General features: G+C 46.7%; 1 protein-coding gene across 11 annotated transcripts in view; it reads left to right on the top strand.

The window, feature by feature from the left end:
• Positions 1 to 20,539, top strand: part of Tfdp1 (transcription factor Dp-1) — a 44,366-nt gene extending 23,827 nt beyond the window's left edge. For 6 of the 11 annotated variants that reach the window (XM_057752368.1, XM_057752369.1, XM_057752371.1 and 3 more), the window contains 9 exons: positions 5,474 to 5,580; positions 9,916 to 10,037; positions 11,060 to 11,225; positions 11,458 to 11,601; positions 11,978 to 12,046; positions 12,998 to 13,149; positions 13,923 to 14,089; positions 15,078 to 15,156; positions 19,251 to 20,539. In XM_057752368.1, coding sequence (XP_057608351.1) covers positions 5,474 to 5,580; positions 9,916 to 10,037; positions 11,060 to 11,225; positions 11,458 to 11,601; positions 11,978 to 12,046; positions 12,998 to 13,149; positions 13,923 to 14,089; positions 15,078 to 15,156; positions 19,251 to 19,398 — 1,154 coding nt within the window. In that variant the 3' untranslated portion in view covers positions 19,399 to 20,539. Of the gene's footprint in view, positions 1 to 5,473; positions 5,581 to 9,915; positions 10,038 to 10,735; positions 10,839 to 11,059; positions 11,226 to 11,457; positions 11,602 to 11,977; positions 12,047 to 12,997; positions 13,150 to 13,922; positions 14,090 to 15,077; positions 15,157 to 19,250 lie in introns of those variants that run through there. The other 5 variants (XM_057752374.1, XM_057752376.1, XM_057752375.1 and 2 more) reach the window with 2 other exon arrangements.
• The last annotated feature ends 484 nt before the right edge of the window (positions 20,540 to 21,023 follow it).

The raw sequence follows: 21,023 nt of genomic DNA, 5'->3' as shown, positions 1-21,023 counted from the left end.
GGCCTCCTAGCCCTGCGAGAGTCATATCACCCCAACCCTTTTCTGATGCTGCAGGGGGCCTATTTCAGTCCCGTCGTGCCTGTCAATGTCCTCCAGAGGAGCAGTGGTGGAAATCTTCATGTGTGCACAGAGAGAGGTCTTGGTTGTGGGGCGGCAGGTCCAAAGGCTGCCTAACAGGTGTGGCCCTAGGGAGATCTTTATACAGGGAGCATCTGGCTTGCCTATAACCCTTCACTTGGGTAGATGTGGCCCACCAGCATAGAGACTGTCTGACTTACAAGTGTGAGTCTCTACAGAGGCTTCTAGACTGGTGTGCCAGAAAGAAGTGGGTAATTGGGCCTCAGCGGACAGATGCATGGACCTGACTTTGGCAGTCTTTGAGACTCAGCCCCCATTGCCCCAGAAACATACATCAAACCCATAACAGTTTGCATTTCCAAACTCAGTTTGGGCAGTGAATGTGACGCCTCAGGCTTTCTGACACAGCTGTCCTGGCTGCCTGTGACATGTCACTCTGTGGGCTCACTGCTCCTGGAGAGTGACTTTGGAGCTGTTGGGCCCTGGGGCCACCATCTGCTGCATCTTTGCACTTCCTTCCTGCCAGTGCCAGGTGGGCTCCAGCTGCTCACATCCTTGTTAGCATGTGGTACTGTGTTTTTAGACTTCTCTGCTACCTGCGGCTGTCCTTACCTCTGTGACTCTGAATTGCCCACAGGATTCTGCCCTGAAGACCTGTCAGAAGCTCCTTCCTGAACACTCACTCTGCCCCAGGGTTGGGGCAGAAGCTATTGGACTTCCTTAGGTGTCTGATGCTTCTCTCAGTTTTTCCCAGAGGCACAGTTTTCTCTGCCTAGTAACTGAGGGGTTATATGCTCCCCAGAGAGCCATCAACCTGTCCATGTGTGCTTAATTGAAAGTGTCTACATGTGCTAAGCTTTGAGATCCTTCCCAATCCTTGTGTATGTGCTGGGAACATCTTTGGGATGACAGTCACCGTCTCTGCTGGGGTTTCAGTTACTGGGCCCTTGGCTGTTGCTAGTCTCTTGAGAGTGGTGCAGTGCTGGTGACCGCCTTTTACCAGTCACCATTGCCCAGGGCTCTGTCTCTTGTTTGTACACTAGTGTGATCCCCTTTCCAGAAGTCCTAAGATTTTCAAACCCAGGGTCGTCATAGTAGGAAGTGGCATCTCCAGCTCCTTGCGTGCTGTAGGCTACTGTAGTGTGAGCAGCCTGGCCTCCTGCCTCTTTCTCTGGGTACTCCAGATGTGGCCTGTGCTCTCTAGCTGATGGGGCTCACTTTGCTCCACAGTGTGTCTGCATTTCCTTTCTGCTTCAGGGTTGTATCTTTGACCTCAGAATGAGACTTGAAGGTGAGAAGAAATTTTAATGCGTATGTGCTAGAGCCTCATGTGCTCTGCGTGTTCTTGGGCATGTGTTAGCTAGCACGGTGAACTGCACCCCAACATAGGATCAGATATTTTTGCCTGGCCTTGTGTGTGGCAGTTAGACAGAGATGTGTCCAGGTGGAGTGGCATAGGATTTAATGAGCCCCCTTTTATAGCTCACCCCCTAACATCAGGAGAAGCCTCACGTTTTATGCTCTTGTCCCTTTGTTTTTAACTTCACGTTCCATTTTTAGTACCACGGTGACACATCTGAAGATGAAAGCCTTGTGTGAGGAAAGGGATGGTGACGTGCTGCTCCAGAAGCCAGACCAGACCCTGTGGGGTCTCCTGGAGGGGTAGTGCCCCCTATTCTCTGTGCCTAAGAGATGCAGTGTGGTGTGATTGATGATGGAGGGTCCTGTGGTCACATCACCTAAACTAAAGCAGGCATTGGCTCAGCGCCCACTTTCCTAAGCCTGAGAGGTGGTGTAGATGAATAGGAGATTTGTCTGTGTGGGGATGGTGTTCTCTGGAGACTCCTTGAAGGAAGAGAACTGTTAAAGATGTTCTGCAGCCACCAGCAGCCCACTGTGCAGGCGGTTCCTCAGGATTCTGTGGTTCTTACAAGGTCAGCAAATAGTGCTTTCATCACAGTGGGTGAAATAGCTCACTGTGGGTTTTGAAGGAGACATAGACGGTCAGGAGGTATGTGCCGTTCATAACATTGGAGATGCCCACACCCAGTGGGTAACTAGAAAATGTAAGGGTGGACTGGAGAGATGGCTCAGCAGTTGAGAACACTGCTCTCCCTGGAAGTCCCTTGTTTTCTTCCTAGCACCCACACAACAGCTCCCATCGATCTATAAGTCCAGTTCCAGGGGCTTGGATGCCCTCTTCTGACCTTCTCAGGCACTACATGCATGTAGTGCACAGACATATATGCAAGCAAAATACCTAAACTTCAAGACAGAGTTGAAAAGAAACTGTAAAGGTCTTGTTCGAGGAGTGGGACACACTGCTACTGAGCATGCACGCCAGTCCTTCGTGCATGATAGCAAGGCCAGCTTGCTCCCTGGGAAACTGAAAATGACTGCTGCTGCAGGACTAGCAGTTCTTGTGGGCTCTTGTCAAGGGAGGTGAGGTCACTGCTGGAAAGACACTCACACAACACAGAAACAACTTGTGTCTCTCAGTGGCCAAGTAGATAAAGAAACCGGGGGAATTATATGTCCTAAGAAAGTAAAGATTTGCCATTTGCCACAGTGGAGGTGAGCAGGGAGGATGTTGCACTAAGGCAGTAACCCAGAAACAGAAAATTGCTGTGTGGTCTCACTTACATAGAATTTAAAAATTGAAATAAAATGTACAGAAAGAGCATAGCCAATTTCCTGGGGTTGGGTTAGAGGGAGAGGAAGTGAGGATGTTGGTGAAGGAAGGCAGTAGGGTCCCCTCTGTTCTGCAGTGTGAGGCCTCATTTCTTCTGAGGTGTATTAGCTGATCTTTTTTTTATCTTATTTTAATTTTTATTATGTGTATCGGTGTTTTGCCTGTATGTACATCTGTGCACCATGTGCCTGCCAGGTGCCCAGGGATTCCCAGAAGAGAGGACATCAGACCCTTTGAAACTAGAATTACAGATAGTTTTGAGCCACCATGTGGGTACTGGGAACTGAACTGGGTGCTTTGGAAGAGGAGCCAGTGGGCTTAACCCCTGAGCCCCCTATCAAGCTGTGTGTTAGCTTGGAATTGGCAAGTCAACTATGAGATTTGGTATGTTGACCCATATTACTGTTGTAACTTTCTACCATTTGAGTTTCTCTTGACATCACATGTATTTCTTAATGTTCATGCGATTAAATACACAAAGTAAGCTGAATGGTAGAACACTTACTTGGTGTGTCCAAGGCCCTGGAATATATTCCCAGCATTGATTTTTTTTTTTTTTTTTTTAAAAACTTCATGTGTATGTTTGTTTGCATGTATGTATGTGTACCTGGTGCCTGGTACTCCTAGAGGCCAGAAGAAACCTTGCATACCCTGGATCTATAGATAGTTGTGAGCCACACTGGGTACTGGCTACCAGCTCCAGTCCTCTTCATGAGCAGCAAGTGCTCTCATCCACTGAGTCATCTGTCTAACCCCTAGTTTTTGTTTCCCCAGACTTACTTTTATTTTCAGTCATGTGTATGCATGTGTATGTGTGTGTGTATGTGCACATGAGTCTTTCTAATCATATGTATGCACATGTATGGGTATGGGTATGTGCACAGTACCCAGCGAACTTCTGCACTGATTTTCCTTGTGACTGTATCAGCTTGCGTCCTCACCAATGGTGCGGTGCTAAGAGTTCTCCTTCCCTTTATCCTCCAGCATTTTTTACTCGATTTCTTGGTGATATCCATTCTGGTGGGTTAGATGGACTCTTGATGTGGTTTTGATTATCATTGTCTTTGGCTAAAGTTGCTGAACAGTTATTATTTATTATTGTTTTGGTGTTAACTGGCTGTTTGTACTTCTTTTGAAAACTTAACTCATTTGCTCAGCTATTGATTGGTTTATTTGTTCCTTTGGTGTTTCTTATTTCTTTATATTTTGATGTTAGTCTCCTGTTAGATGAGTGGCTGGTGATTTTTCTCCTATTTTGTAAGCTTTCCTCACTGGTGCTCACTTTCCATTTTATGTAGTCCTGTTTGTCAGTTCTTGGAGTGATTTTCTGTGCAACTGGAGTCCTTTGTAGAAAGTCCTTGCCTGTACCTTTAGCATCAAGAGTTTGTCCTGTCTTCATCTTGCAGTTTCAGAGTTTAGGGTCTCGTGATAAGGTCTTTGATATATTTTGAAAGAATTTTTGCACAGGATTGTTTAGCTTCATTCTTTTGCATATGGAAATCCAGTTTTCACAGCACCATTTGAAGAGGCTGCTTTTTTCCCGGTGCATGTTTGTCATTTCTGTTGAAACTCAAGTGTCTGTAGCCCCTTGGGTTTGTGTCTGGATCTTCTGTTTTAACGCAGTGCTCTGTGGGTCGGTTTTGTCACTGTGGCTCTAGTTTAAGATCAGGTATTGCCACACCTCCGGCATTGTTCTTTATGCTTATGGTTACTTTGGCTGTTTGGGGTTTCTTATGCCTCCTAATTTTAGACTGCTTCTTCTAGCCCTGTAAAGAACGTTAGTGCTTTGATGGGGACTGCCTTGAACCCATGCAGTTCTTTGATAATGGGGCCGTTTACTTAAAGCCGTTTCTTGCACTGGGCTTTAGATGGAGTGCTTGCGTGGCGTGTGTGAGACTCTGGGTTCAACACCTAGACATGCACCAAGAGGAGGATAAACAAAACCTGGGAAATTGGGAAACCTCACTTGTTAACCTTTGGCTAAGGTCTGGTGGGGGCACTCATGTGCCAGTCCTTGTAGGTGTGGTAGGGAAACACCAGCTCTTACATGTTTGTAATTTCTGGCCTTAAATCTAAAGACAGGAAGGGTGCGCTTACCAATTACAGAAATGTGAATGTAATGTTTTAGGATCTTTTTGTGATTTGTGGTAGTTGATACTGTCCATACAGCTATATTTGAAAACAATGAGTTCTTTGAAAATCTTTATATTATACATTTAGACACTATTTTAGTGAGAGTTAGCTCTAGTTCATGTTCTGATCATTCTTGTAGAGCTGTAACGTCGGCCTTTGGGAATTCTGTGCGCCAGTCTTCATGTTAGGAGAACATCTTAGCTGTACCGCTTTATTTCACCACATTAGAACAGAGAAATGGCCAGTTTACCCCCAAGACATGAGGGTGGGGCAGGGCATGGGCCGTTAGTGACTGGAGCAGCCACTGGGGAACCGCTGTGGTAAGTCCAGTGCCTGCTGTAGAATGAACCCTGCTAGTCCCCAGGCCCAGTACCTTCATTAACCAATGCCCCAGAGAGGGAACTGGAGGGTTCAGGTCCAAATCTGGAGCATTTGTGACTGAGCCATAGGTCTACAGTGTCAAAACTCAGGAGGCTGGGCGCTTGATTAAAAACATCATCTTCCTGGACTGCCCTTTAACCTCAGCTCAGAGAAGCAATTTAACTCCTCACCTGTGTGCTTGTGTTCCAGGTGTGGTGTCTCTTGTAGCTGTCCACCCATCCACAGTGAACACACTTGGAAAGCAGCTTTTGCCAAAAACCTTTGGACAGTCCAATGTCAATATCACACAGCAAGTGGTAAGTGGAAAGACACATGGATGTCGGTTCCTATGGGATGGGCTAGATGCGGGCAGTGTTGCTGTGGCCACGGTTTCCTGAGCAGTGGAGGTTGCTTGAGGAGTGACTCCTTTCTCAAGGGTGCATAAAGATCTGAAAGTGTGCACTGCTTTCTGTTGTACAAACAGCGTTCATTCAGTCTTAGTGTCTTCAGTGTGCCCCTATGTCCGGGAGTATATGAAGCTCCTATACACACGGCAGTAATCATGGTATAGGTGGGCTGACCAAAGCCTGGGCAAGCTTTCTGCTCCATGGCTTCATTTGCCTGAGCTCTGAGCCTAGAGAGTTTGCTGTGTGTTATGCCAACTTCTGTGGCCTTCCTCTGTAGCCACTGTGTCTCCTAGCTGCAAAGGGATGGAGGAAGGGTGTGGTTGTGTGGCTATAGCCACAGGAAGGGACCAACACCATCCCCTCCGTCATTGAGTAATGCATCAAAGATGAGGCGCCCCATAGGGCCGTGCAGACTTACCTGTAGCTGGAGCGTCATTGTATTTTTGCACAGACCCAACAGTGGACAGATTCCTGTCTTTCATCTAAGCACCTACCTTCTTCATGGCTCTGGATTTTCGCCCTAGTCCCTAGGTGTTCTGGCTCCTGAGAAACCTGGGCCTTCGTGACATGCATGCCTCTATCCTTGCCCGTGTGCTGCTTTCTCTCAGCGTCTCACCCCACCAGACTCTATCTTCTGGGGAGGGCTGGCACCCTCCCTGGTGGGAATAAGGGGCTTTGTGCTTCCCGCAAGTAATCCTGGGGCCTTAGGATTCTGTAACTTAACATTTTTAAAAGTATTTGTGTTCTGTTTTGTGTGTATTAGGTGAGCACATGTTTAGGTCAGAGGACAACTAGCAGAAGTTATTTCTTTTTCCCCACCCTGTGGGTTCTGGGAACTGGACTCAGGTCATCAGGCTTGGTGACAAGCACCTTTATCAACTGATCTATTTCACCAAACCTCCACAGCTTTCCCCAGGTGTCCCCAGCTGTCCCTCTGCTCTCTGGGTTCCCACAGGTATCACCAGGTGTTCCCAGATGGCCCTCAGCCCCAGAGTTCTAGGCAGCTGTTGGGCAGCTGTACAGCATAGTCAGGCTTTCTACAGAGAGCAGTCACACGTGGGTGTTCTTGTCATTCCGTGCTTCAGCTTTACTTGGAATGTGCCAGTATTTACACTCACTGGTGTCCTCTGTGTCTTCAGTGATTCCAAGTGTTTGTTATTTTTGTTTTTAATTTTTTTACATTTAAAATTATTCTATGAGTATTTTGGCTACATTGTATATGTGTACCACTTGTGCTTGGTGCCCTTGGGGTTCAGAAGAGAACATCATATCTCCTGGAACTAGAGTTAGCTTGTGAGTCACCATGTGGGTGCTGAGAATCAAACTTGGGTCCTTGGCATGAGTAACACTTGGCTCTTAACCACTGAGCCATCTTTCAAGCCCATTGTTGTTTTTTTGTTTTGTTTGAGGTGAGATCTCATTATGTACCACGGGCTGGCTTGGAGATCATTTTGTGTAGCCCAGGCTGGTGTCGTCCCAGAACTTTATCTTCTTCTGCCTCTTCCTCCTTAGTGCCTGGATGAAGCATTGGGGTTGTAAGTGCCATGTATGTGGGGAGAGCCCTGGGTTTTAAGGACTCTGCAACCCTGTGGTATGGATCTGGGTTCTTCTTGGCAATGAGAAGAAAACATTCTTCCTACCGTGAGCACTGCACGGAGAGTTTGAGCAAGTTATCTTTGCAAAATTTGTGTACCACTGAGTAGGGAGGAAGTTAATATGAGGTTATTTAAGCTTTATTGATCTTAAAGTCAACATCTGATTGGAATTGAACTTTGTTGGAGGAGTGCAGTGATTGCTGTTTTATGCTTTGTAATATAGTACTGTGTCAGGGCTCACACGCTGTAGGTAGGTGGGTGTTTGTTCTTTGTAGTGGTGGGGATTGAACCTAGACCTCATATGTTTTAAAGTAAGCAGCATATTGCTGAGCTGTATTCCGCCCCCTCTCTTTCTCTCTTCTTTTTTTTTTTTTTTTTAGACAGGGTCTCTCTGTAGCTTTGGAGCCTGTTCTGGAACTAGCTCTTGTAGACCAGACTGGCCTTGAACTCACAGAGATTTGCCTGCTTCTGCCTCCTGAGTGCTGGGATTAAAGGTGTGTGTGCGCCACCACCACCATGCTGCACACACTTGTATGCAGATATGAAACATGTGCACATCAAGGGGAGTCCTTGCTTCCCAGTGTCAGGGTACAGATAAAATAATGGAACCCACTTCCTTCCCAAATGACTGTGCTCCCTGAGGCTTTATCTGCAGGCCTTCATCTTGCCATACCAGCAGGGAGTTGCTTCTTTACAACCCAGTTTTCTTCTGTTTCTTTTAAGGCCTGGGCATTTGGCTCTCCTCTTGCCTTTGCCTCTTTCCTCATCCCACTTGCTGACATTTCCTTGGTCTGCTTCCCATTTTCTCTCTTGCCTCCATGGCCTCCCACTGCTGCAGTTGAACTTGTTTCTGCTGACTCTGATCCCAGCAGCATGTGTACACAGAACCAGAGCTTATTCTAAGCAGTGTGTGCACATGTGCCGAGAGCATGGGCACACAGGGCTGAGCATTTGCCAGGCATTCTGTGCACAAACTTACGGAGGCTGGAACATGTGCATGCCAAGGGTAGATAGCTCTTCTTTGTGCACAGCCTGCCTTCTTTCTGTTGTCAGATCCACAGAGAAGATGTGTGTACCTGAGAGTTGGGGAGCTCACTGTGTGCTGTACCTGGTACATGCAGAGGGCCTCTGGGCAAGCGTGTGTCTGTGTGTCCTGATGGAAGTAGATCTCAGTGAGAAGTGAGGCTGCCTGTGGCAGGGGCACCCGACCCTCCTTGGCAAAGCAATTCAAGAAGTACTATGTGGAGGAGATGAAGCTGGGAGCAAGTTTTCTTCAGACCCAGTCATTTGGCAACTTCCTTGTGGGCAGTGGGTAAGCCAGACACAAGTGCGCTCTTGCACAAGCACAGCTGCCAGATGCAGGCAGGTGACCCCAGGCTCCTCTGAGTCTTGCTGTGTGTCTTCCCAGGGGTTGTTGTTCTTCCTGCTGCAGAGTAGACTGAAGTCCCTCACAGCCATGAGCTCCAGGACTCTGCACAGCTCTCGTGCTCGTGTGGGATGTGTGAACGTGACCAGCAAGCACTACCTGTGGCAGCATGAAGCTCTTGTCGTCTGTGAGGATGGGGAGGGTCCCCTAGACCAACCTAAGAGAGCGAACCAAGATGTACTTCCCTTCCTGTGTGCCCAACATTTCCAGCACAGTGACCTAGTGCTCCCAAAGTGTACCCACACCTTGATTAGGCAAAAGAGGGATATTTGGGATCAGCCCCTGTGGGAGTATCCCCATAGAATTTGGTCACTTTGTAGTTTGGGATTTACCAGAGGTTTTTTTTGACTTAGAGTTATGTATGTAGCAAGATTTCTGACTTATTGAGACATTAGTTGTCTGTATAGGACAGTGTCTGTCTTCAGAACGGGTTTGTTTGTTAACTGAGGGAACCAAAACAGCAGACCTTGTACCGAAAGACATCAGAGGGAGGCATTGCTGAATCCTCAGTAGGGTGCTGTAAGAGTGGTCGGTACCTCAATCCTGTGGTAGAACTGGTTACCATGACCCCCAAGAGCCATCACCCCTGAGCAGGTAGACTGTTGGCTGTATGTGACCAAGGGAGCCACCTGTCCCTTTTGAACCCTGGGGTCCCTGGAAAACTGCAGAGAAGTGACATAGGCAGGACAGACAGCCAAGCACCAGCTCAGCCTAGGCAGAGGCTGCTGTCTGTCCAAGGTTTGCAGTTTTGTTTACTTTCATACTTTAGATGACGTTTTTATCTTTGTCTATCTCATTAGAAGTAAATAAGCCAGACATATGTTAATGTTTTGTTATTAAACCTAGCTATCAGTAAGTTGCCTTCTTGGTATGGGTATTACTCACATGCTCTTGCCATGGGAGACTTGCCTTGTCCACTCCAGAGTCTAACACTCTGGTCTTCTCTGTCTTCTCAAGCTTGCCCACCTGACTGAGGCTTCCTGATGCTTTTGTTAAGTGAAAAGTTGTCTTAGCTCATGGGCATAGTTCGTATGCAGAGCAGCTGTAGCCATAGTGGTCAGTACTTCCCATGTTGTTGCCATGGGACATTTGCTTCTCTGCGGTCTTCTCACCACAGCTGGTGAGGTGCTACAGTGACTACCTACGTAAGCAGGTGACAGAAATGGCACTGCCATGATGTGGAGGGGAGGGGTCTGATTGTTCTGAATTCTCTTTTGACTGTAGGTGATTGGCACGCCTCAGAGACCTGCAGCATCAAACACTATTGTGGTAGGAAGCCCACACACTCCCAATACTCACTTTGTGTCTCAGAACCAGCCGTCTGACTCCTCACCTTGGTCTGCTGGGTGAGCACCCCCACCCTTAGGTGGCAACTACCTAGAATGTTCCCTCTTTCCTCTGGCCATGGTCACATGGTCTGTAGTGGGCGTGCCTGAATACACAGAGTTCAAAGCTCTCATCTCATCCCTGTCTGGGCTAGATGGCAAGGTTCAAGCCTAGCTCCTGCCAGCGACAATTTGGGGGGATTTGGAGCTCTGGGCCACAAAGAAGAGAACACTGTCCTCTACTCTGACACAACCACTTTGAAACTTGTCACTGTTCAGGCTGGGAATAAGCGTGCAGATTTTACCTACTGCCACAGGGTTTGACTTCTATGTACCACTTCAGGACTATCCCGTGGATGGTCCCTCGGGACTGCACTGCCACCGAGAGATAGCAGACGTGGAAGCGAAGTGGTTGTCTTTAAAGGTTACCACTGTGTCCCTTCTTAAAAGCACACGACTGTGAAACCATGTCTCTGTTGCTTTAATTTAAAATCACCTGTGCCCAAAACTCCGGAGGAACTTGGTGACTGTTCCTGGTGTGGTTTAGTGAGGGTGACACATCTGGTGTGCTCCCTGACTGCACGCTCACATCAGGGTTTCCTCTTGTTATCACGTGCCTGTCAGTCTAAGTACTTGCCTTAGGTCATGGTAGCCTGATGAAATTAGCCCTGAAAATTCCTAAGTTTACACTAAAATGTGCCATGATCTGATGCCAGCAGACGTCTTTAGAACAGTGGTGCCTAGTGTGTGGTCCGGATCAGACCCATGCTGATGTCTGCCCTTCGGATGTCTGTCCATCTTCCCTGACATTTAAAGGCACAGGTGTGTGAACTGGCCTTGTATATGTTCTTTTCTGACCTGAGAAACTGATCCTTACCAGTGTCCTTGCTGTGTTAGGGCGGAGTCCCTGCCGCCTGTGGTGGGGCTGTGGGAACAATGGGCCTCTGGGGCCTCTGCAGCCTTGGGCCTTTTCTCTGCAAGTGCCATGATTCGCATCGGCTCCTGTGACTACTAATAGTGTCTGTTTTTCTGGTGTTTGAAAGGAAGCGGAACAGGAAAGGTGAGAAGAATGGCAAGGGCCTACGGCATTTCTCTATGAAGGTGTGTGAGAAGGTGCAGAGGAAAGGGACCACCTCCTACAATGAGGTGGCTGATGAGCTGGTTGCAGAGTTCAGTGCTGCTGACAACCACATCCTACCAAATGAGTCCGTAAGTATTCTGGAAGTACGTCGGCTTGGGTTGCTCAGCCTTTCAAGTTGAAGCAGTGGTAGGTAGATGCTGAGGATTCCTGGTTCGGTTTAAGAAGTAACCTGGGCCATCTGCAGGACCAGTGTCACAGAGGATGATCAGGAGTTTCCCCTTGGGACATGCATGCGGTCTGAACCTCAAATGTTAGTTTCCGAGCCATCAGGTCACCAAGAAGACTCGCTTTGTCTTCTAGGCTTATGACCAGAAGAACATCCGGCGGCGTGTCTACGATGCCTTAAACGTGCTGATGGCCATGAACATCATCTCCAAGGAGAAGAAGGAGATCAAGTGGATCGGCCTACCCACCAACTCAGCTCAGGAGTGCCAGAACCTAGAGGTGCACAACCTAAAATAGGTGTTCTTTGTCCTTGGTCACTTGAGAGGGCCATGTCAGGTGGCTGAGTTGATGTCATGGGAGTCCCTTTGTGTTTATTAGCCTCTGTTGCCAGGCAGTTTTTACATATAGTTGTGGGGCAGGGAGCTTAATTCCCAATCCTTATTTATGAGTTTTTCTGTTGTCGTTGTGTGTGTACACAAATATATAACCCTCCAACTCTGAGAAAGGATCAAGTGTAATGTTGAAGTTGCAGGGGCACTGGCCTTCAGTTTCACTGTGGCCGATGCCATTGGTGAGCTAGTGCCTGTGGCCTGGCAGGTGCAGTTTGTCAGTCTGCATGCTAATGGACAACCCCTCCTCACTGTTCTCTCTGCAGGTAGAGAGGCAACGGAGGCTGGAGAGGATCAAGCAGAAGCAGTCACAGCTCCAGGAGCTCATCTTGCAGGTAGTGGCCCATCTGAGCACCCCACCTTCCCCCTGGAAGCAGGCTGTTGGCCACACAGGTCTTGTTCCCAGAGAGACTGACCGAGCAAGTGTGTCTAAGCACTTGTAGGCATGCCATGAACTCTGTAGATGTGAGTTTTGACAGCTCCTGGACATTGTGGTTGAGGCTCTATGTTCATGTGAAGTAGTTCTGGGACTGCGGGGACTTGGCCATCTAGTGAAGATGGTGTGTGCAGGGCTTATGGCAGAGCAGGCTGGACCTTCCAGGAGACCAAGTGATGATACTGATCATTGGTCACCAGCCTGGGATGACCGTAGGTATCCAGGACACATAGTAATTAGAGCTGGAGATCCCAACATGATCCTAGCCCCTCACAAGGCCATCTTTTTCTTCTTCTTCTTGGTTTTTTTTGAGACAGTTTCTTTGTGTAGCCTTGGCTGTCCTGGAACTCATTCTGTAGACCAGGCTTGAACTCAGAGATTTCCATGCCTCTGCCTCTTGAGTGCTGGGATTAAAGGTGTCACCGCCACTGCCTGGCTTCACAAGGCCGTCTTAACTACCTAAAATGTGACTGGTGAAGGAGTGGTGCTCAGGACCTAGTGCTTGGTGACATAGCTCTTCCTGTGTAGGGCCAGTTTCAGGTACCAAGTAGATTTGGGAAATCAGGGATTCTCTTCCCAGAGGAAAAAGGATGCTGTGTAGGTAGTGGCCCAACCACTCCCCATTTCCTGCCCTTACTTGCCAAGGTTGAATTTTTTTACCGTATGGGGATCAGGGCCTCTGCCTGTGTAGTTGCTTTGCCTGTACCCCTTGTCCCCTATAGACTTTCAGCAGATGTCAGGACTGCTAAAGCTGATCTCTCATCACCCAGGTTCCCACTGTCTGCAGGAAGGACAGTGATTGTGGTACTGGTAATGACATCTGCCCGGGGGCCCTGTTGGTCTTTTTCAGCAAATTGCCTTCAAGAACTTGGTGCAGAGGAACCGCCAAGCTGAACAGCAGGCCCGCCGGCCGCCTCCTCCCAACTCTGTCATCCACTTGCCCTTCATCATTGTGAACACCAGCAGGAAGACCGTCATTGACTGCAGCATCTCCAATGACAAGTTCGTCCTCAATGGGTCCTCCAAGTGTAGTCCTCTTAGGGAACAAACTCTGGGATACATTGATGACAGCCTTAAGGCTGCCTAGTTACAGTATTTGTGGTCTCTAGTGGTTCTTATGACCCAGCAGCAAGAATGTGTGTGCAGGTAGCATTGTGTCCCTACCCAGTGATGTGCAGGTAGCATTGTGTTTCTACCTAGTGAGGTGCAGTCAGTGTTGTGTCCCTACCCAGTGATGTGCAGGTAGCGTTGTGTCCCACCCAGTGATGTGCAGGCAGCGTTGTGTCCCACCCAGTGATGTGCAGGCAGTGTTGTGTCCCACCCAGTGATGTGCAGGTTGCGTTGTGTCCCTACCCAGTGATGGACAGGCAGCATTGTGTCCCTACCCAGTGATGCGCAGTCAGTGTTGTGTCCCTACCCAGTGATGTGCAGGCAGCATTGTGTCCCTATCCAGTGATGTGCAGGCAGCACTGTGTCCCTACCCAGTGAAGTGCAGGCAGCATTGTGTCCCTACCCACTGATGTGCAGGTAGCGTTGTGTCCCTACCCAGTGATGTGCAGGTAGCGTTGTGTCCAGGCTCAGTGCCATGCCTAGAGCAAAACATCAGTTTGCAGACTTATGCAATGGTTTGTCTTTCATTCTCTAGTTAAAACTTTCTTGGAGAAGTTCAGTTACAGGATCCAGGATGGAGGATGTGGAGGGTGGTGGGGAGGAACTGCTGCCTGTCCCCACCTACAGTACTGGCCCCTAATTCTCACAGTACCTTTCCCCCACAGATTTGAGTATCTGTTTAACTTCGACAACACGTTTGAAATCCATGACGATATTGAGGTGCTCAAGCGCATGGGCATGGCATGCGGACTGGAATCGGGGAACTGTTCTGCTGAAGACCTCAAGGTGGCGAGAAGTTTGGTACCAAAAGCTCTAGAACCATATGTGACAGGTCAGTTGTGCCCTGTAACTGGCCATGATGTGACCTGCTACATCCCTAGTACCTGGCTGAACATCGGTCTCTTTGGTGTGGCACCTGCTGGACACGTGTTTGTTAGGTTCTGCGAGCGACATTTGTGGTTTTCATGATGGCGTGTTATGGAGTGAGAATCTGTCTCCTGAGGGAGGACGGAGGTAATGGGCCTGACACACTCCTAAGGCTGTCAGCAAGAATGGCCTTGTGAGCTACTGGTGTTCCCTTAGGATAGCGTGGAGTAGGGCTGTCCATTCCCAGGCTTTTAGTGACTTTGCTGAGCTCAGGTCATGACACCACTGTGATACCCTAGTGGTAATTCATTAAAAAAAAAAAAAAAGATCGTGTTCAACAGTCAAAAATGCATGGTGTGAATTTGCTTTCTGAGATTGTTGTCAGGGACTCCTTGTGTGCCAAAAACTCTGTCCCAGATCACATGAGTATCTGTCCTGCCCTGTCTGAGGCTTGGGGACATTAGCTCCTGCCTGCACTCAGCCGTCCTGCAGCAGAGCAGTAGATGCAGACTTGATACCTGGCCTGGGCCCTGCCTTCTGCTTCTGTAGAGCTCTGGGGTCTCAGCTGTAAGGGGATGCTGTGCACTTGTGCTGTTCTCTTTCTGCCCTCGGCTGTTCTGGCACACAGAGCTGCACTGGGCGCCCCTCCTAAGGGGAACATGCTGCCCTTGTCCTGCCTGCCTGGGAACCAGCCGCCCTGGTTCATATTACAGAGGGTGTGGAAAGCAACCAGTCAGAGTGTTGGAGGATCTCCCCAAGCTGTGGCTGTCATGTAGCCTTGCTTCGTTCTTGCTCATTGGGTCTCAGGAGTTTCTCTTGGTTAGAGATGGTCTTACTGTATAGCTCTGACTGGTCCAGAACTCGAGAGTTTCCTCCAAGTGCAGGGGTTAAAGGCAGGTGCCACCATGCCTGGCTTCCCAGTTTTACTTCCATTTGCTTCTCTCTCTTTTTAGAAATGGCTCAGGGATCCATTGGTGGAGTATTCGTCACAACAACAGGTTCTACGTCCAATGGCACAAGGCTTTCTGCCAGGTGACAACTGTGGGTGGGGCAGCTCTGCTGTGTCAGATAGGCAGGGACAGTGTTTATCCCTGCAGAAGGCCCCCCATGGATATATAGATTTATGTGGTTGTTTCGTTGTTGGTTTTTTTTTAGTATTTGATAGTAAGGTGGGGGCAGACTTACAAACCTACGCATGTCCTGCTGTCCTCAGCAGGGAAAGTGTTAAAGGTTTTGTTTTCTTTGGGGGTTTGCTTTTTGGGGGGAGGGGATTTGAGACAGGGTCTCTGTGTAGTCCTGGATGTCCTGGAACTTGCTTTGTAGACCAGGCCTCAAACGTGGAGATTCACCTGCTTCTGAGTACTGGAATTAAAGGCGTGTGCCGCCACCACCTAACCAGTATTTTGTTTTGTTTTGTTTTTAATAGTTTTTTTTTAAAAATGGCTATTTTCTTAAAATATATCTGATGGTACAGTGTTTATACAATTTTATTTCCTGTTTCTGTATACTATATTTATAAACACTTTTGTTTTATTATTATTATTTGTGTGTTTGTGTATATGATGTATGCGGGCATGTGTGGAATCAATTCTCTCCCACCTTTTCATGGTTCCAAGGATCAAACTTTCGTCTCCAGGCTTGTGTGGCAAGTGCTTTTGGCCCCAGTTTTTAAAAATCTGCTATTGTGTGTATGTGAGTGTTAGCATACACATCGTGGTACTTGTGTAGAAGTCAGAGGACAACTTTTAGGAGTTGTTTACTCGTTTCATTGTGGGATCCTGGAACCAAACTCAGTTCATCAGGTTTGCATAGCAAGCACTATTACCTTACTGTAATACCTTCCCAGCTCCCCCCCCCCCCCTTTTTCCCTTTAAGACAGTTTCACTATACAGCCAGACCCGGCATTGACCTTAACATCCTTTTGCCTCACTCTCTCCAGTGCTGGAATTACAGCTCTCCATACCATACCTGGTCAAAACCTACTATTGGTTTGTAGGTTTGTTTTTTTTTCTTTTTAAAAAGTATTTTACTTACATTCATACATGCATGCAATGCATTCTGATCAAATCCACCCCTCATTCCTCCCCACCACTTTCCCCTGTTCTCCCTCTCTTTCTTCCTGACTTCGTATCCTTGCATATGATCATTTGCCCTCGACCCCTCTCCCTCACACTCACTAAGTCTGCTTAGTGTTGCCGGTATGCGTTTGTATGGGTGTGGGATTATCTGCCGGGCGTGGGTGGCCCTTAGGGCCCACATCCCTGAACAAAACTGACTCTTCTTCCAGTGACTTTCAACTGGCAACAGCTCCTCTGCTTCCCTGGAGCGGTAGTGTTTGGTTTTTGTGTGTATGCATGTGTGTATGCATGTGTGTGTGCATGTGTGTATAGGTACGTGTGCACATGGAGGATATCCTCTTTTATTGCTTATTTTTAAAAACTCTCTCACTGAACCCAGAGCTCACAGATTGGTTAAACTGGTCGAGCGAGCTCCAGAGATCTGCCTGTCTCTGCCTTCTGGCCCCTAGTTCTAGGGTTACTGCTGAGTATGGCTTTTTCTTTAAAATATTATTTAAATTTGTATGGTATGTGAGTGTTTTGTGCATACACGTTTGCGCACCACATGCATGCCAGGTACCTGTGGAGGCCATAAAAGGATGATAGGAACCCTGTAAGAGTGGCTAGTGCTCTTAACCTCTGAGCCGTCTCTGTAACGTTTGTGACCTGACTTTACATGGGTTTTAGTGATCTCAAATCAGATCCTCATGTGACAGACAGCCCAACACTTTGCATTTTATCGCATTATGTGATATTTTACTCTTGACTTACTGGGGAGCTTGACACCCAGCTCCCAAATAAATCGCATATGAAGGCCTACTACTTCTGAATGCCCAATTTTAGCTTGGCTTGTTTCTTGCCAGCTTTTCTTAAATTATCCGATTCCCTTTAGCCTCTGGGCTTTTATCTTTTTCTATTTCTGTATACCTTTCTTTACTTCTTTCTCCGTGGCTAGCTGTGTAGCTAAGTGTCTAGCCCCTGGTGTCCTCCTCTCCTTGTTCTCTGGCTCTTCTTTCTTTTTGTTCTCAGTTCTCCTATTTATATGCTCTGCCTGCTAGCCTTGCCTATCCTTACTCTTGCCTTGCTATTAGCCATTCGTTGTTGGAGGAGGCCGCTAGTTAGTTCCCAACTTCTTAGCCCTGAAATAATCACACAGAAACTGTATTATTTAAATCACTGCTTGGCCCATTAGTTCCCATTAGTTCTTATTGTCTAACTCTTACATATTAATTTAACCCATCTCCATTAATCTGTGTATTGCCTCGTGGCTGTGGCTTGCCAGCTAAAGTTCTGGCATCTGTCTCTGGCAGGGTACATGGCTTCTCTCTGATTCTACCTCCTTTCTCCCAGCATTCCGCTTAGTTTTCCCCATCTAGCTCTGTTCCCCTATAGCTCTGCTATAGGGGCCCAAAGCAGTTCCTTCCTTCATTAATGGTGATCACAGCATACAGAGGGGAATTCCATGGCAGTTCATCCCTTTATTAGACCATCAGGTGTTTTAGACAGGCACAGAAACACAGCTTCACAGAGTTACACAAATGCAGTGTAGACAAAAGTCACACACCTGAAAACAATATTCCCCAACTTTGCTTCTCTTTATTGGAGGTCTTTATTGGAGGACCTTCACTGTTTAAGTAAACATACCAGCCATCATCTGGCCTAGCAATTTCAGAAGGTGAGTGGTATACTTAGAGATAGCCTTAAGATGGCCTTTGTAGTGAAATTGAACAAGGAAATAATGAGTATTGCTTATTATGTTGTAGGTACAGTCTTAAGTTATGCTTAAATGTTAATAAGATATAAATTTAATTGTAGAATTGTTTGAAGTTAGTAGCCATAGGTGTTGCTGGAGTCAATTGAGGCCATAGTGTGAGTGAGCACCCTCGTGTTATTCCAAGGGTTGTTTGGGTGACAGCGCGAGTGGCATTTGTGTTTGAGGTTTCCTGTGTTGTAATGCACTAGCTCTCAGAGATCAGCTTTTCTCGCTCTTGTGCTGAAGTTTGAGCTGAATGAGAATGTGCTTAACAACAGTTATTGCTTGAAGTGGAGTGTGTTCTAATGTGTTTTCTCTGTAGTCATGTGTGTGTGCGTGTGTGTGTGTGCGTGTTAAATATGTGGAGGGCAGAAGACAACTTCATGAAGTTGACTCTCTTTCCACCTTTATGTAGGTTCTGGGTATCAAAGTTGTGAGTCTTTACCCATTGAACCATCTGGCTGACCATTGGTTCTTTTTTTGGTCTAATCTTTCCTGGTTTCCCACTTCTCACGTTGAGAGAATGAAGCCCTCGCCCTGTTGTGAGGAGTGCCAATGTTGTGTTGTGCTGTTTAGCACACAGTGTGTAGGTCTCCTGCAGTTACTGGAATAGCCCAAAGGGCAGCTGTGGCTTTGACTGTTCTTCACCACCTCAGAGTAGTTTTGCTATGGTAAACGTTGTAGATGTAGTTCCCCATCAAAAGGAAGGCTAGTGTTTCCTGTACGGTGCTGACAAGTGTCAGTGAGAGCTCTAGGATCCATGATTGTGACTTTCCATTAACTGATAAGCACCTTCAGCTCAGCCTGCACTAAATATGTGGTGATTGCCGGTTCTGACCCATGTTGCTGTAGAGTGTGTGTGTGTGTGTGTGTGTGTGTGAGAGAGAGAGAGAGAGAGAGAGAGAGAGAGAGAGAGAGAGAGAGAGTAATTAGGGCTTGAGTGTATGTGAGAGACAGAGATAGGTAAATATTAGGGAATGAGCCCTGTGCTTTACAAAGGTAATTGTTCCTTGTTTGGTGTTTGATGCCCAACCCATTCTTTTTCCTACCTTAGTATCTCAGGGATCTCATGTGAGGTCTAGTGACCAGGCACTATACTATTACATGTTTAAAGAGGGTAGGCCGAGGAAGCCCAAGCAGAGTAAAGCTTATTACAGGTTAGGGTTCTAATATTGTAGATGGCCAAAAATTTTCTTTTCTGCCTTGTAATTTAAAAAAGAAAGAAAGGAAAAAACCCACCACCTCTTAAGGTCATATCCAGCCTTTCTTGGATGAACAGAACAGGCTTCTCCCCACTGACGGGTCTGTCTTTGCAGTGACTTGAGCAATGGTGCAGATGGGATGCTGGCCACAAGCTCCAATGGGTCTCAGTACAGCGGCTCCAGGGTGGAGACCCCTGTTTCATACGTTGGGGAGGATGATGACGACGACGATGACTTTAATGAGAACGACGAGGAGGATTGATTACTCAGCCTGCAGACCCTTCTTCAGATTCAGCTTCAGGAAAAAATTACTAGAGAAGAAAACGTAAAGTGGGACTTTTTGTTCTTTTTGGCCTGCTTCCAAGAAGATATCCATGAGTTGTTGGGTTAGCTGTGCACCTCCATAAGGACCGTGCCCGCCATGGTGTGAGCCGCGTTGCAGCTGTTTTGAAGCCAGCGTGCTGATGCAGAGCCCATATTTACTTTTAGGATTTTGTGTTTTTGCGCTTTCTCTTTCTCTTTTTTATTTTGTTTGAAGTTTATTTTGTCCCTCAACAGTTGTTGCTGGGTTTGCTGAGGAAACTGCACTGCACCCACACCAGTGACAATAATAAATGCTACCCCTCCTGGGCATCCAGCACCCAGGTGGTGAATTACCAGACTTCAGGGTGAATTTTCCTTCCATATGTTAAATCATGCGGTGTCCAAAGAACCAAGCCAATAGCAAAGCTCTAGTTTTTAAACATTAAGCGCCATACATCTTATTATGACTTTATTTTTCCTTAAATTATATTGACTATTGTAATTCCATCAAGTTTGTACACTTTTTTTTTCTATTGCAACAACAAATTGCAAAGTAGTTTTTCTTGTTTGTTTGTTTTTGTTTTGTTTGGAAGAAGTTTACTGCCACGCTGGTGCAGCTATGGAAATTGTCTAGAAAGTTTGCTTATGGTAAATTTGCCTGATTTCTTACAGGCTACGTTTGGAAACTTTTTATTATATAGTTGTTTACATACTTATAAGTCTATCATTTAAAGACATGTACTGAAACAAATGTTGTATTTGTTTCATGAGCATCTTCCTGTAATCTATTATAAAGTTGAAATTAAACATAGAGAATGTTTTAACAGTTTTTTAACTCAAAATTTGTCAATCATTTTTAATAGTTCTTTTTTTATAAAAAGAAAAAGGAATTTAAGGACAGGCAATAGTCTCTTAAAATTTATTCACAAAAACTCGTTAACTGCACAGTTGCTCTTAGCTGCCTGTTCTAAAATGATAGTCTTTTTATTGAAACACAAATAAACTTTTCTGTAATATTTTATGGAATATAAAGAGACTTTAATTGTTTGACTTGTTTAACTCGGCACTGTTAGTTTTATTAATAAAACGTGCATGGGCATTTTAAACAGGCTCTGTGTTTGTGTGACTCAGGACTGTACTCTAAAATTACTCTGGACTGTCGTGAGTGGATGACTTGGATACCAGCTCAGCAGCAGCATCCTGGTATGTCTCATGGCCTCACAGTCCCTCCAGTGCCAGGCATGGCTGGGTCAGGAAGTAGGAAAGGAGATAAAACAGGAATTGGGTCATGAGTACCTTCTCTGGGTGCCCAAGTACAGAGGTTCAGTCTTTGACCTTTTCCTCTATCCTGAAAGTTAGGATACACTTTGTAGGTTTGACTTTCAAAAATACTCTAAGACTGAGCGTTCTGGAGAGGAGGAATGAGTATTCCAACAGTCTCTTTAAGCCTAGACAGATGCACTGGTAGGATCTGCCAGGTACAACTACTTAGGGACTGTTTGAAATAGGTACCAGACAAGAGGTTCTTTACACTGGAGCTTCACTGTGGCTTCAAGCTCTTCTACCATTTGGCTGACTAGATTT

The sequence above is a fragment of the Chionomys nivalis genome, chromosome 20 (genome assembly GCF_950005125.1).
Source record: "Chionomys nivalis chromosome 20, mChiNiv1.1, whole genome shotgun sequence".
In the NCBI taxonomy this organism is placed as follows: domain Eukaryota; kingdom Metazoa; phylum Chordata; class Mammalia; order Rodentia; family Cricetidae; genus Chionomys; species Chionomys nivalis.
Note: the sequence above shows the minus strand (reverse complement) of the source record. Positions and strands in the feature narration are given on the sequence as shown.